The 16,677-nt window shown below is 43.0% G+C and overlaps 1 protein-coding gene across 4 annotated transcripts in view; it reads left to right on the top strand.

Moving 5' to 3' along the window:
• Positions 1 to 16,677, top strand: part of Plekhg1 (pleckstrin homology and RhoGEF domain containing G1) — a 217,668-nt gene that overhangs the window by 171,588 nt on the left and 29,403 nt on the right. For all 4 annotated transcript variants that reach the window (XM_057762173.1, XM_057762174.1, XM_057762172.1 and 1 more), the window contains 3 exons: positions 2,456 to 2,525; positions 11,512 to 11,558; positions 15,098 to 15,248. In XM_057762173.1, coding sequence (XP_057618156.1) covers positions 2,456 to 2,525; positions 11,512 to 11,558; positions 15,098 to 15,248 — 268 coding nt within the window. The remainder of the gene's footprint in view (positions 1 to 2,455; positions 2,526 to 11,511; positions 11,559 to 15,097; positions 15,249 to 16,677) is intronic.

The raw sequence follows: 16,677 nt of genomic DNA, 5'->3' as shown, positions 1-16,677 counted from the left end.
ATTTTGCATTTTTTAAGCTCTCCTTACTGTTTAACTTCATAGCAAACATCAGCATCCCTGTGTCTGCTCCTGGTTTCTGTGAGGCAAGCCAAGTCACAGAGCCTCTGGCAAAATTCACTGTATTCTCAAGAGAAAATGGAATGGAAAACTGAGCACTTTTATGGATTAATGTCTTATGGGTGTCCTGAAAAAGGGAATGTTAGACGCTACATGAAGGGAAAGATCACATCCAAACAGCTAAATACATGATGAGAGATCAGACCCAAAGCTTATCAGCACAGAGTCTCAGAATTATGTTAGGAAAGAAAGAAAGAAAGAAAGAAAGAAAGAAAGAAAGAAAGAAAGAAAGAAAGAAAGAAAGAAAGAAGGAAGGAAGGAAGGAAGGAAGGAAGGAAGGAAGGAAGGAAGGAAGGAAGGAAGGAAGGAAGGAAGGAAGGAAGGAAGGAAGGAAGGAAGGAATTCTAAAAACTACAGAAAAAAGTCACCAATTAGGGAGAAATGTGATACTAAATTCTCAACATCAGTATTTGAATTCCTGAGGCTCCAGGAACATTCAGAAAAATGCTCCAACTAAGAATCCCCTCTCACATGACATCGTCAGCCTAGGCGAGGGGAGGAAGACTGAAGATTGACCTCTTGTCACCGTCACTCAGGAAGCTTCCAGAAACTGTGTTCTCCTGAAATGGAAGGGTACAGAGCACTCAACAGAGGCAGCAAACCAAGGTGAAGGATCACCAAGACGGTCACAGAGTTGCCCAGCAGCTGAGGAATGGCCCGTGACGGGCAGAAGAGTAGACTGCGGGCTGCAGAATGGGAGCTGTCCAGCATCATCAGTACACCCCAGGAGGGACCCTATCCGAGAAAATGTTTGGTTGCGGTGGTTTCTCCTCCTCACACACAGTTTGGCTATGAATTAGCAGGGTGTACTTTGGAAACAAGTGAGAGACATGGAAATGAGAAAGCTTTTGTGACTTAAAAGGTTAATTTTTGTTTTTCAAAACAGAGTTTCTCACTATCTTTGGAAATCACAATAGACCAGGCTAACCTCAAACTCACAGAGATCTGTCTGACTCTGCCTCCCTGGTGCTAGGACTAAAGACATGTGCCACCACTACACAGCTTAAGGTTACTTTTTTAAAAAAATTTTTTTTCAAATACCACAGTTATAGGACTGAAAAGGTAATGGATCTCCTTTTTCTTTAGCTTTTTTTCCCCATCAGCACAGAGGTAAACATTTTTGTTAATTTTGTTTACCCAATGGTGTAAAAACAAGTCAACAATCCTAAAAATCTTAAAACAGATTGTTTTAACTCCAGGGAAGCTACGGTTCTACAAGAAAGGAAAAGATCATAGTACATGCTAAACCTAAACTAGGAATATTATTTCCATGATATTCTCATTGTCTTAAAGATGTGGATTTGGACATTTGATCTATTCAGATTGCAAAATACATCGGGTTAAGAAGATTAGGGGTGGGTCTTTAAGACAGTGAAGAAGGAAACACTAAAACTGAAAAAAAAATAAGGAAAACCCATTGTCAGAGTTCTTAGAGATAGAGACCTGATCCAACAGGAACAATGGATACATCTCAGCAGGGCCCACTGAGAATTTGAAGCACAAAGCAATGATTTTTGTCCATAGAACTGCTTGTCTTTTTATTAAATGTATAGCACATAACATTTAAAATTAAGCACCTGACATTAAATCACACTGTGTAGGGAATGCAACTCGGAAATGTGCCACTTACCCCAAGAATATCTAGTGAGCAAGCAACTCCACTTTCAGAATTGTGTACAACACTGGGAGCTTAAACGGTTAGTTAGATCGCTAGCCATGCAGCACGGTGGTCCTGCCCTGCCCTTAGAGCTTTATGAGTTTGTGTTTCAGCAGAGATGCCGCCTCTTGTGGAGCATCTGTCCTCTGAAACACTCACTTTATTGACAATTTTGTTAGTGTGATTTGAGCATCTTAGTCTTCAAATGCAACAAGAATTCACTGAAACTGGGAATTTATCTCACTTTGCTTCGTGTGTGTGTGTGTATGTGTATGCATGTTTGTGTGTGTGTATGCATGTGTGTGTGTGTGTGTGTGTGTGCGCACGCATGCATGCTGACACCTTGCACAGCATGGATACTTAGGCCCTTCTTCAATGAGTGAATGTATGTGAGCAACTTTGGCAACTGACAACAAATGTCTGGGAAATAACTCTTAGGCAGGTGTATCTCTGGTGTGGGAACTACTGTTCCAGTCTGTGTCTAAACTCCTGCTGCACCCATGATCTTGGGCATCTCTTAACTAAGTCTTGGACACAGTGGCAATAGACCTGTGGACCAATTACCTGAGTCCTTGTAAATGCCATTAAGAAGGTTTAAACCTTTAAATTCCATAAAATGTCCTCAACCTGAAGACTACTATCTAATACTTCCTGGCTATGTGTTTTGTTTTGTTTTATTAGTGAACTTCTTCAAGATCTGGAAAACTGTGAAAACGATCCTGTGGCCATAGCAGAATGTTTTGTGTCCAAGGTAAGCCCCATTCATTTTTCAGGGCCAACCAAGGCAGACAGCATGCGCAGCTTGTTTTCGTCTTAAAGTTAGGATCAGTGGGTTATTCAATGTTGAGTTAAGCTAGCTAGCCAATTATGAAATTTTTTTTGTTTTCCTAGCTCTATGTGTGTGTGCACAGTTATAGAGGAGGGGTCTGTTAGCTCTAGTATTCCTATAGTTTGTATGGTAGTTGAATAATGTTATTAATTATTTTCTTGGAAAGACTTAACGTTTGAGATGGGAGAATCCAGAATTGAGAATGTTATAAAAAGATCCATATAGACCCATATACCATACCTCTAAACTCACTCCAAAAATTCCCAAGACTCTACATGTTCTGTTTGTGTTATATGTGGTACTAGTCTGGTTGATGCTGTTACCCTTTAAGGGATAAAGAAGAGCAAAAGTGATTTCCTAAGTCCTAAAAGTACCCTGGGTTTCCTATTCGTCTTCCGTGTCACATGACTTGACATGGACTTGACACAAAGACAGGTGTCAGAAGTTCATGCTCTGAGCTTGGAAGGCTGATATCCTGCACATGGCGCTGTCTGGCACACACAGAATCCTGTCACATTCAAGTTTCGCTTTGAGACTCAACAACTTTTCTATGGAAAACCTCTGGAAGAAATCAACTTGCAGAAGAACTTTATGCGATTTCCATATGAAGGTTTGAAGTGGGCGAGGTTGAAGCCGGTTCATAGTAGTCCTTTGGAATCAACCATCCATTACCATCTCATTTAGAGCCCTGAAGAGTCCAAGATGACTAAGGTGTTACCCCAGCCTTTGCTGGCTCTAGATTGTTCCACACAGTTAGCTCTGGTGGCCACAGACCCATCTTCGTGGCTGGGAATTCAAAGTTAACAGCTCTCTGGGTTTGACTGAAACCACTAAATGGCACCCAGTGGGCCTGTATATAACCCCTCCTGTCTTTTCATAGCTTGTGTGTGTTCCCATGTAAAATGTTGGTACACACACGCTTACACACACAAGATTTTTTCCATAGCCACTTTCTTTGTAATGGATTCTCTTATAGAGTAGGAAATGAAAGAAATGAAAACAGGGGAAATGGTGTAAAAGCAAAAGGAGCATTTCAAAGAAGATCAGCATCTGCGCAACACTGATGTCTCAGAGAATGCTCAGCTTCTACTGCTAACTGTAGTCACAAGATGATTAAAGTGCTTCCAGCGTTCGCTTAACTCTGGCTTAATTGCTCGCATAAAAGTTTGTTTATGTGCCTCCCTGCCAACTCCCAAATCTCATTTTTCATTGTAATATTGCCAAGTTTAATTAGAAGACCAACTTGGGAGCTCGACTCTTTCACACGGGAGCAGGAGTCGGGAGGGCGTGTCGGCTCTGTGCGCCCCGCTTCTCACTCAGCACCCTGACATTTAGACGGGGTTACATCTCTCTGAACCGCCACCAGCTGCTCTTCTCAGGGAGGGATGGAAAATTGCTTTAATTGAGAGGTCATTAGCAAAAGAGGTAAAGCTGGCAGTTGACTTTGCCTTTATGGGAATTGCTGGGGCTTTCACAGAGCACCATCTTTGGCCTGGCTTCCTTGTGTGGTGTGTGTAAGCTAATGAAGTCCTTAGCCAAAGAAAGAAAATACTGTCTTAACAACTGCTTCCAGAAGAATCAGGAGGACATTGAGGGACATCAATAAGCATTCTCTCCCTGGCCTGATGCCCCATGTGTATTGATGTGCACTCAGGACTCTGGGAGCATCTTGAAAGACTTGAGTTTGTCCCCAGATTGCCTTCTCAGGCACCCTCATGCTCATCCCTCACTGGACTGTCAGCACGGCTTACTCTGGGCAGCTGAAGGAGAGATTGCCTGACTTCTTAGTTCCCTTTAGCCTCCTGTCCCTTCGTGCTCAGTCACCTCCCATGAGCGCTCTCCTTCTTTCATAGCTGAGGAGAATGAGAACTCATTCACACAGAAGGATGCGACCAATATTCACTGCACGTAAATGCATGTGTGCATGCACACACATGTATATGCATAATACAGACCACACACATACACCACATGTTGGAATTGTCATTAAGAAATTTCTGGTGTTGAAAATCCATGTAAAGTCACTATCATGTTCCCCATATGCTACCTGTGTATTGTCCAAGAAAACATCCCTGGAACCAAAGACTGTAAGGGAAGGTGTGGGGGAGAGAAAGAGAGAGAGAAAGAATTGTGGCAGAAAAGCACCAAAATCACGGACTTCTTTCCTCTGCACCCATTCAGCAGCGGTTGGGTGTCCTGTGTGCTCTTTAGCATTCCTGTACCCTAAAGCTTTGCGTTTTACATAATTATCTCCTTTTGCATGCAAATTATAATCTAAAGGAGTTGAATAATTAGAAAGTAATATCTGCTTTTTTCTAATTTGTATAATATATTTCCCTAAATGCATCTTTAGAAGGGTTTTAGCTGGCATTGTACAATGAATAATGACATTTAAGCATTAACAGGCTTAGGGACTGTTGAAAATATGTATGTATACACACACACACACACACACACACACACACACATATATATATGTAGTGGCATTTCACTTTTATTTTAATAAATAAAACTTGCCTGAAGATCAGAGAGTAAAACAGCCCCACTGGTCAGCCTTACTACCTAGGCAGTAGTAACACACACCGCCACACTAGTTGCCGTACAAGCTAGGTGGAGAGTGCCTTTAATCCCAGTGGTGCATACCTTTGATCCCAAAACTAGAGAGGATTATAAAATGGGAGGAGATAGCTCTCAGACACAGTCTCATTCTGAGATTCCTGGGCAGGATTGTCATTTTGGACTGAGGTCGAGGTAAGAACCAATGGCTTTTTGGGTCTTAGGGTTGAACCCCAGTATTTGTCTCTGAGTTTTTATTAATTGTGTTTCATGTATGTGTGTGTATGTATATGTGTGTACACATATATGTACATATGCACGATGAATATATATATATGTGTGTATATGTATGCGTACATGTGTATCCATTGTTTGTAAAGTCTGCAGATGTTTGCACGTCTAGGGTCAAACCTGCATTTAATCGTCTGTTATTGATGTGCCCCTGATAGAGAGCAAATATCTAGATCAGGGACAGAGTCACAATGTCATAAAATCGAGAAGCCCTAGGGCCTGACTAAGCACTAGTGTATGTAGATTGACTATGTGTCTCAACTGCAGTGTATCTTCATGTAGTCCGTTGTTTTCAGTGTGACATGTCCCATGATTCTAAAGGTCTCAAAGCATGAGGATAGGGAGCTGGATGCTGGTCTATCCCAGGGTGAGAGAACAGTGACTCCAAGTTAGTGTGGAGCAGTGGGGGAAGCTGTAGTCAGCTGTGTGCTTGCTGAAGGACCTGAGGAAATCTCTCTGCTTTTCTCATCCCTGGAGCCAGGGCCATCCTGCATAGCCAACAAATGCCTAACTCTGTGTATAGAGAATCCAAGTGGAGGCTGTAGTGGGGCAGGTGTTTGCTAGTCTCATAGGATAGCATCTGCTGTGTGAACCGGTAGGTCCATGGCCTATAGAACCTATACTTTGTCAAGAGAGGCCAAAACTCTAGTTATTTATGTTCTCCGATGCCTAGAAGTAGACAGCTAATTTAGGAATTATAAAGTACTATATTGGAAAATGTGGTACTAGGTTTAAAACGCTGTTTAGGCTGTAAGGAAACAGATTCGACCTGGCCCAGATACTATGGAGCGGAAGCTGGCCGAATCTAGTATTTAGAAATTGGAATTTACTCTGTCACCTACCAGTCCTGCTGCCAGAACGCTATTCATAGGATAAACTGGCAAAATGTCAACGAGTCTGACATGATACTTGGCAGTGGTACTTGATCCTCCAAAGACAACAGACAACCTAAACAAAAACCTGCTTGAACACTCTTTTGTATGCTCAACCAAACAATGGAGTACAGTGGAGCTATGCAAGCAAACAAGAAATGTCTCCATACACTGCTTGGGGGAGGGGGAGGCCGTTAAGTGTGCCCAGCACAAGCTACTCAAAGCATGGTCCCTGTACCTGTGACATCAGCATCACAGGGGAGTTTCATAGAAATGCTTGCGAACAAGTAAAGGAAAAATTGGGGTTCAGTCCAGTTATCTGTTTTCATAAGCCTTCCAATGACGTCCCACTTATTTTCACTCCTACATGTGATTTGCTTATCTGATAAAGGGATGTCTGTGCTTAAAAACAGGATGACTGATAAGATTTAAATTATAGGAGAAAGGAACTGGATGTGGAGGCTGAAATCTCAGAGAAAAACCAGGAGTTCAGGGCCATCCTCAGCTACATAGCAAATTTGAGGCCAGCCTGGATCACATGAGACTCTATTTCAACAAACAAGAAAATTGAGGAAAGAAAGGAATCACCTAGAATGGAGCAGAATGAGTTAACTTCTCTGAATATGTCTTTATGTGGAAACCTGGATTTGCATGTATATAATTCAAAAACCCAAAATTAAGGCTTTAAAAATCCAGTTCTATACGCCAACAGTAAAATGAAGCAAACACAAAAAGGTGTGCACGCAGTTGATAGGCAGCCACGCAAAGGAATTTCTAATGGACTTGAAAAATATGTGGTGGCCAAAATACACCCAACACATGTTTATGGCTATATCCCTGTTCTCCTCTGGAAACTGTAGTGTGCTCTGGGATGATGCAAGCAAGTATTAATGTTAGTGCCCTTGGGGAATGAAATTGCCAGGAGAAATAAAATATAGAAGCAGGAATGTTCCAGAATAATTAACCCTGCAGTTCTGAGTCTGAATGACAGGTATTGTCACCCTTATCCCAAATGTTTAGATCAGAACAATTTCAGATGTTTTCGGGTTTCAGGAACCTTCCATGTACATAATACAGTATCTTAGGGATAAGACCCAAGTGTGGACACAGAATACAGGAACGCTTCCCCTGCACCTACACTGAAGTGACTCCAGATAATATTTTCCGTGCAGCTGGGGCTGCTGCTTCCCAGAGTATGAACTCAAATGTGAGTTTTCCATTTGTTTCATCATACTCATTCTCAAAGATCTGGATTCTTAGAGTTTTTTTTTTTTAAATATTGTATTAGTATGGACCAAATTTCATTTAAAATCTCTTAGAAAAACAGTATTTCTCACTTTTTCCATTGAAAATTCCTAAAAATAATGTTAAACCCAATAGTTAGAGCATTCCTAATACCCAGACTTGTCTCCAAATACGACTTGCTACAGAGGGCCAGGGTTCTGGGAAGCATGGGTGTGGGTGGTGGGGAAATCCAGAAGATGTTCTGGAATATTTTATGGCACATAAACCATGAAGTATCTGAAGATGTCAGGTCATGTCACAGACACACAAAAGCTGGCATCAGAGAAGAGGTGCCTACTGGTCATTTGAACACCAGTGTGATGGTCATTCTTGGTTGTTAACTTGACTACCTCTGGAATTAACCAAAACCTAACTGGCCGGGCACACCTGTGAGAGACTATTTTTTCTTAGTTAAATCATTTGAAGTGAGAAGATCCGATTTCAATCCAGATCTTTAGATGTGGAAAGATTCACCTTTAATCTGGGCCACACCTTCTTCTGGCAGGCTATGTAAAGGACATGGAAAAAGGAAACTCTCATTCTCTCTCATTCTCTCTCTCTCTCTCTCTCTCTCTCTCTCTCTCTCTCTCTCTCTCTCTCTCTCTCTCTCTCTCTTGCTCTCACTCTCTCTGGCAAGTCTATTTCTTCACTGGCATTAGAACCTACTTCTTTGGGATTCTGGTGTCTACTGAAAACCATTCGAGACACCCAGCTGGATTCTCATAGACTGAACTGGATTCTCAGACCTTTCGTTGATGTCCAGATAGCCATTGTTGGACTAACTAAACCACAGCCTATAAGCCACTTTAATAAATTCCTTCCTAGATGGATGGGTGGATCCATTCTATAAATTCTCTTCCTCTAGAGAACACTAACTAATATAACAAGTAAAGATAGTTCATTGAAAACAACTAAACCTCATTAAATAAATATGTTCCTATTTATGAACTTACAGTGGCATTAAAAATCAGACAGGCTCTTTATGGGATATTAAGAAAATAACACATTATTCTGAGAATAACAAAGAAGGACTAACTGAACCAGAAACATCACCATTAGTAACCCCTAGAATCAGACCTAAATACTAATTACCAGTGGCTGTTAACAACACACAAAAAAGATGTCCAGACATTTGTGCCCCCTGATGGGAGTATAGTGCAACCTATGGTGCATTTTGCCAGGATATAAAACCTCCATCAGAGTAAACCCCTATTAGCACTCAGTAGTGTAATGGACAGGACACAGACAGAAGACTTTAGTGTGTCACCAGGACCACTGAGACAGGGACCTTGTGGGTGGAATGAATGTTGTGGTTTCTTTAGCAGTTAAATTACAAGGGAAAAACCAGTCAAGAGTTTGTAAAGATCAATGGAGGGTGGAGGATTCACCAAAGATGCTGAGTTCCAGCCCAGTGTTACAAAGCAAGCAAATGAGCAAAAGCAGTCAACCAGTTGATAACATTTGCTGTGTACGAACCTTCTATGGGCTTCAAGTCAAATAGAAGACTGTGAAAGGAAAGGAAATCAAACAAGGAAATGTGCAGTTATTGGCATGCCTCATATCATGGAATTATTCAAGGATGACCACGGAATTGTGATGCTTCTTGACTAATGCTTAGAGACAGGGGCTGGAGAGATGGCTCGGAGATTAAGAGCAGTGTCTGCTCTGCGTAAGGACCCAGGTTTAATTCCCAGCACCCCTATGGTGGCTCCCAAACATCTGTAAATCTAGTCCCAAGGGATCTGAAACCGCCTTCTGAGCCCCAAGGGCACCATGCTTACATGTGGTTCTTAGACATGCATGCTTGGCAAAACACTCATACACATAAGGAGTATTTTCTTAAAAGTGCATAGAGACATGTAATAAAATAATTTTAAGTGACTTGATACGTTGTCTAGAATTTGTTTCTGTATGATGGTGGGGACAGGAGAAACAAGTAGACGTAAACCTTGAGTTAATGAGTATTGCATTGGACAGCGGTGGTTTCCTGAATAGTTACCATCCTCTCTAATTTTACATATGCTTAAAATGTTCCAAAATGAATTCAAAATAAATAAATATTGGCTTAATCCTACTTGATTTTAACAGACAGGATTCTAAGTAGAGACCAGAATTTAAATATTAAAGTTAACAGCATCAAAAATAAGCAGTATCCTGAGTATGGAGTTGTTTAGGAAGTCGAGAAATGTGGATTCCTGGCGAAATACCCTGCGGCTCTCGATCAAAGTGAAAGTCTAGTTCAGCTTTTTGCAAGAACCAGTAATTCTCTGGCAACAGTTGCCCAACCAGAAGTTTGAAACTGTAACTCTCTTTACACCTACTATGGATGTATTTCTTTCCCTTGGCGGTGTAGGGAATCCCCAAGAAGACAAGGTGGTGGGTGTCACTGCCAGCTTTCTGGTTTCTTCTTCACAATCAGTAATTCCATGGGGTCTGTGCTCTTTTCTCCGAGGGTGCATAGAACGGTTTTTAGCTTTGCTAATTTTATGTAACTGAGAGCAGACCAAATGGTGCTTGTCCTCAAGGATGTAAAGGAGCTGGAGTGATGGCTTCCCTTCCTTCCTTCCCTCCTTCCCCTTCTCTCTTCCTCCTTTCCCTTCCTTTCCTTCTTCCTCCTTCCCTTCCCCCTCTCCTTTCCTTCCTCCTCTCTTCCTTCACCTTCTCTTTTCTCTCTTCCCCCTTCCTCTATGATTCCCTCCCTCCTTTCTCTTTTGGACAGTCTTACTGTTCAGTCCAAGCAGATGTCAAGCTCCCAGTCCTTCTGGCCCCACCTTGTACCACCATGACTGACTTGACAATTGATTTCTTTCCTCACCCCAGTCCACAGAAGGAAAAAGCCAGTCTCCTATCTCTTTAGAAAACTTAATTGTCATCGTTCTTCATTGACCTAAGTGTGCTCTATTTCCTTCTCTTGTGATCCAGTTTGTAATGTCTGACTGATTTCTTAATCAATAGGTGCAATAAGATAAGAAGCAATGCTTGTTTTCTATTTCTATGGAATTGTTACCCTACCTTTTTAAAGAGCTGTCCGACTCAGTCAGTATCAATGTATTATTTCCTATAATATGAATTCACAGCTGAAAAACTAAGATGGCCTTGGAAGTGAAGACTTTAGGGAAGGTCAGATGGGGTCCATTTGCTAATCAAACCTTACTGCTTTTGAGTCATGGCTGCTGTGCTAGGTGCGTGTAGGTGGGTAGACTTGGGTTCTGCTCTCAGGTGATATTCAGTAGGAGAGAGGAGTCAACAGGGATTATCTGTCAGGAAGACAAATGTGGCCACTGCCCTGACCCTGGTGAGCCAGACAGGTACACAGAAAACATCAGTGCCATTTGGTCAGTGCTCTCAGACATGAATGCTGGATATGGTGGATGGCCACAATTAGAAACAGTTGGCTCAACCCAAAAGCTCAAGGAAAGCTGCTTGGGAGAAATGCAGCTTAGACTCATTCTCAAGGCAGTGGCTATGCAGTGAGAAAAGCAGCAATAGCCATGGGAAGAGAGGGCTACATATGCAGGGCTTGAGCGCACGCAGCAGCTCTCATGTGTGCTCTGACATAGTCTTACTGTATGGTGTGTAAATATAAACTACTTATATGTTCATAAACACCTTGGGGCAAACACTTATTTTCATCTCTTCCTGTCTTCAGAATCATTGGGACACAGTAGGTGTCCAGAGTGTTTATTGTACTTCATGCAATATGGATTGCATTATATGGATTCTGGGTAAAGAGAAGTAGGCACAGATAATGGCCACACAGGTTCTGGGGGCGGACCAATGTGACTGGAACAGTAGAAGCCTAATGGCTGTTGCCGGTGTTGTTTTTGAATGAACGCTGTTGTTTTTGAATGAACGCTGTTGTCTGTGCTCCTGGGCTTATGAAAGTCTCTTTTGTTTCCTTGCAGAGTGAAGAGTTCCACATTTATACCCAGTACTGCACCAACTACCCAAGGTATGGCGTGGAAAGGGGTGGAGTCCTCCTCTCTTAGTTCTGTTTCAAGTCATTAGATGCAGTGTCAGGCACTGTATGCCTGGCACTGTGCTGAAGACCAGGGAAATGCAAAAATGTGGAGGAGAATGGTCTGTGGGGATCTCAGATATCGTTTGGTGCCTTTTGGACTGGGAGGATGCATGGAGCTGGAGTGGGGAAAAACCATGAGCGACGTAGAGTAAGACCAGGAACATCACTGCACAGATCCAAAGAAGAGTGATGTATCCGTGTTACTGCATAGGGCTCTCTACTTCTCTGTTAACCTTTTCTTGTGTGTACCACATTTTGAAGGTGTGCTTGTGTAACATAACTGGGAAGAAAAGAATTTCTGGTTTTGCTTGGTAAGCTTTATGAGTTTTCCAAGTTTTATAAAGTTCAGCAACCACGGGTCCTGAACAGTCAGCATGAGGAATGGGGGTCTCCAGTCTCCAGGGGCTGTTGGCTCCATTTTGCTCATTTCTAAGATTGGAGATGGGAGATCAGTTCAAGGACCAGCCTGGACAATGTACAGATCGCTGAGTAAGAGCCAAAAGACAAGGCTGCGTGTAGCTCTAGGCATTTCTTTTCTCTCTCCCAAGACATTTATTGGGTGTTTGAGTCCTCAGCAGTGTTAAAAAGCTATAAAAGCAAATGCTAAGTTAAGCATGCACAGTTATGCAGAGATTCTGGGGGATTAAAGGGATGCAGGACACCCACCCCAGTGCTAGAAACCCAATAGAGTCTTATCAAGTGCAAATCCATCACCACCCCTTCCTTCTTCCCATTTTATGGATGACCCTGCTGAGAGACCCATGACAAACTGACTCCACAGGGTCCTGTAGCTGACAAATGGCCCAGTGCGGACGTCAACCAAGTTGCTCCAGTCTCAGGCCACCCACCACGGTATCTTCATAAAGTTCTGGAGCTTTCTGTGAACTCATGATCAACAGGCTCTTACAGCCCAGCCAGAAAGAGGGCTGGCGTGACTTGCACACTCTTGGTCAATCTTGGCACAGTCGTCCACAGGAATATAGTATCAGTAAAATCCTCGTGGCTGCCGAGGGAAGGAAGGGCAAACACCCCTAACCTGCAACCCAGGAGTTGCCTAAAAGGCTAGTGTGTAGTAACAAGCCTGAAGTTCAGAATTACTTTTAACCACCACTTCCCAGTGTAAAGATTTAGTCTTCTGTAAACAGTGTTCAGAATGTGACACCATGGTTATTTATTTAGATAGACAACTGTATTTACCCCGGGTTTCTCTTAAAACAAAAACCCCACATGCGTATTCAAGCATTTGCCATAATTCAGGTCTATAGACTCGCCCATACTTTGCAAGGTTACACTCAAGCATTTTTTTCTCTGATACAGAATGAACTATGGGATGCATCAACTAAATCTCATGGTCCATAAGCCAAAATGCCATGCAGCAGAGGAACCATACAGTCAGCCCCCAGACTGTCCACAAAAGTTCTTCCCAAGCAGAAGGGGAAGCTGTTCAAACTGACAAATCAGTGAGGTGCTGGGGCTGACGGTCAAAGGGGCTGGCTCAGGAGGTCTGTTGGCGTGCATTTCACTGTGAACGTACCATCCAAAGACTCAACCTCAATATGGAAACTTTCCAAATCAAAGCTTCAGAAGGCTCTTCTGGCTTACTGATGAAATCCTCTGTTTTGCCATCATGGGCTGTTTTGGGATTCTGGGAAAGTGAGCTCATGTGTGCAAGAAGGATTTTCAGAGCCTGTCGTTCATGCTGCACTCTTCCGTGCTCAGGGCAGAGCTGCAGAAACTAGGACCCAGCATTCCTGCCTTCAAGCAGCTCGTATGCTTTGGAGGGGCAGAACCCGATTGCACATACCAATGAAATAGAATAAGTGTGATTAAATACCTGAATGGGAATTAATATGGTATGAACTTGGTAACATGCAGTGGAAGCTAAAGACACGTAAAGTAACAGGAAATAACCCCAGTGGGGATAGTTAAGGACATTTTCCTGGAGATTGTGTGTTTTGATTTTGAGTCTGCCTTTAAAGAAATGTCCTGTGTTAACAGAGGGACATTCTCAATGAAGAAGGCATGTCCAATTCTTGTCCAGTGTGTGACTTTCATATCTACAAAGAAATATTTCCATGCCCGTCTCCGGGCAGTTCGCCTGGACACTTAACCGTCCCATGTCCCTGTCTTAGCAAGCCAAGAGTGCCAAGATTTTTCTCCCCACTTGAGACCCAGGCTGGTGGTTCTAAATGTGGCAGGCACACCTTGGCAGGTGACCTCTTCCTTCATGCCAATCACACCCCAGGGATTTCACTGTGGAGAGAAGCAGGAAGGTCCCTCCCTCCTTCTCCAAGGGACAGATACAAAGGAGGTCATGCCATTGTCCTCAGATGCCTACCCTATTCCTGAGACTTCCGGGAACCTGGAGTGTCCTTTCTGTGCCCTGATTTGCAGTAGATTCCGGTCTTGAGCAAGAGATGGGGCCATCATTCAACCACCAGGCTCCTGAGCAGCTGCACCTGATTCCAGAAGGCTTCAGAGAAATGCCCCGGTCACACGATGAGGACTTTAAAATTCAGGACTCAAGGGAGAAATAAACCCATTTAAGCTGGTCTTTTCTAAAGCAGATAGCACAAAGGGATTCTAACAGGTTAATTGCAAGACTTTCCACGGAGTCTTATTTTATTGTTTGACTCCCTCTGACTGTCTCAATTAATCCTGGAAACATGCCAGAGACTTGGGGAAGAAAAGAATAAAATGATTCCTACCTGCATCCAGCTTATACCGTAACATCAGGATTTTAATTTGCGCTTGTGTGTGATGTAGGATTCTATCAACTAGCTTGATGTGGAAGGGATAACTATTGTTAGAACTGTTGCATTAAGATGCGTTGGAGCTACATATTACTCTGGGAACTTCAGAAGGGACTCTAGCCCCCTCTTCTATTATCCTGCAGTGACATAACAAGAAAGAGGAGAAGACTGACGGTAAAGGGGGCAGCTAGTCAGAGTTCCTCTGAGAAAATTCAACTCCTAGAAAGTGGTATGGTAGGCACATTTCACAAGCCATCTGAGGCGGGTGACAAGTGTCCTAATAGGAGACCAAGTCTGTGCTAAATAAAGAAACTATTTCGTCTTAAACCAGGGATGCTGTGCCTTATAACCTAGCCTGTGGGAACTGGATCCAGATGTGCACCATGAGAACTGTACAAAGACATCTGGATGGGGCACATGCAGGGGCTAACATTCAAAACAAATGTCTCTTGTCGAGCTACAGTGTCCTGGCATGGGGCTGTGTGTTCTTGGAGCCCAAACCCATGGTTCTATGCCACTGAGTTCAGTTCCCTCTTCTAATTCAACCCATCCAAAGGGAGACATTTCTCTGACTTGCTCTGAGGGATTCTAGCCGGGAGCTACCTCTGTGGCCACCCTGCCCAGTTTAGGATAGTTCCACCAAGACTGGCATTTAAACCTCAAGCACCATGTAAAACATGACATCCTCATGACAAAACGCACGTGCTTCTCTTGCAGGTCTGTGGCCGTGCTCACTGAGTGCATGAGGAACAAGATACTGGCCAAGTTCTTCCGGGAGCGCCAGGAAACTCTGAAACACTCATTGCCCCTGGGGTCTTATCTCTTAAAACCAGTTCAGAGGATTCTCAAATATCATCTCCTTTTACATGTAAGTCTCAGCCCTTGCTACAACTCTTGCCAAGGGATGGGGACTTGGGGTGTGTCTATTAAGTTGGGGCGGGGGGCGATGCCAGAAGATGTTGTGGTCATATGGAAACGTTTTCTATACTCATGCTTCACAACTGCTTTAAGGAATTAGAGACACGTGTGTGCTAGGGCTACAGCCCCATCCACAACAGCCAAGCTGAAGGATTAATTGGAACTTGGATAGTGATAGGGCTGAGGAATGCCTTGTGCTGGACAGGGTCAGTTTCAGGCAGGAAGCTAGCATCTCAATGAAAAACAGATTCCTCTTCCTGTTTTGCCTTATTTCCATGAGACCCAATTGAGTAGGCAGCTGGGAGGGAAAACTTTCCTAGACTGGCCCTCATGTGAGAGAAAAGAGAAAGTGCTCAAGAAGGGGCGGACAGATGAACAGGGCCTTCTCTGAGTAGGGGCTTAGCCTCACTTCTGGCTATTGACCCTTCCTAGTGGTTTCCACTACTTGTATAATAGTCAAGACAGCTTTGGAAATGAGATGGATGTAGCTCTCAGATTCACCTCTCATATTCTCTAATGAAGCCTGTAAAGATGGAGAAAATTCTATTGATGATCATTTGCATTCTACAAGTAGGATTTGCTTAGTTTTGCAGTAGAGGGCGGCAGAACAGTGGGCTTGAGGAGCAGAACCCTGAGGCAAGTCTGTCTGCTTCAGATCCTGAAAGGTGCCATGTTCACTGTGGCCCATAGACATTCAATAAAAATGAGATACTGTTTGTAATCTGCTAGTCTGTATACCAGATTGAGAATCTTTTCCTAGAGGGATTTTAGAGGTAGAGACAGGAAGATCAAGATGTTGGTGGTGTTCTCAGCTAGACAGAGGGTTAGGAGCCTGCCTGTGCTACATAAGACTTTCCTTCAACCAACCAACCAATCAATCAAAAAATAAATAAAAATTTAAATAAAGGGATTTTAATCCAGAGCTCTGTTTTATCAGCATGCCTGGTATCTCTCCCACCCAGCTACTAATCAAGCCCAACCCAGTCTCGCTTCCAAGATCAGACAAGATCAGGCGTGTTCAGGGTGGCGTGACCATTGACCGTGTGTGGTGTCTCTTTTGAAATGAGTCTAGGTTTCTAACTGGAGCAATCATTTCTGGTTTGCTGAGTTCACATATGTAAAATTTTTACCAGAAAAAAGTCTTTGTCTACTTGCTTAAGTAGCTCTTCCTTGGAGAATCATCTGTCGTCTTATGAAAGCACACTGGAAATAGTTCCTTAATTCTTACACCAATCCTAATGACCAGCTAGATTTAGTGGGGTAAATTTGCTAAGTTAGTGTCCAGACCATTCTTGAAAAAAATAACACCTTCCCAGAATACATCTCTGCTAAACTATGTTAATATTACATATAAGACATCAATCTCCTAGAGAATCAGA

The sequence above is a fragment of the Chionomys nivalis genome, chromosome 2, assembly GCF_950005125.1.
Source record: "Chionomys nivalis chromosome 2, mChiNiv1.1, whole genome shotgun sequence".
In the NCBI taxonomy this organism is placed as follows: Eukaryota; Metazoa; Chordata; class Mammalia; order Rodentia; family Cricetidae; genus Chionomys; species Chionomys nivalis.
Note: the sequence above shows the minus strand (reverse complement) of the source record. Positions and strands in the feature narration are given on the sequence as shown.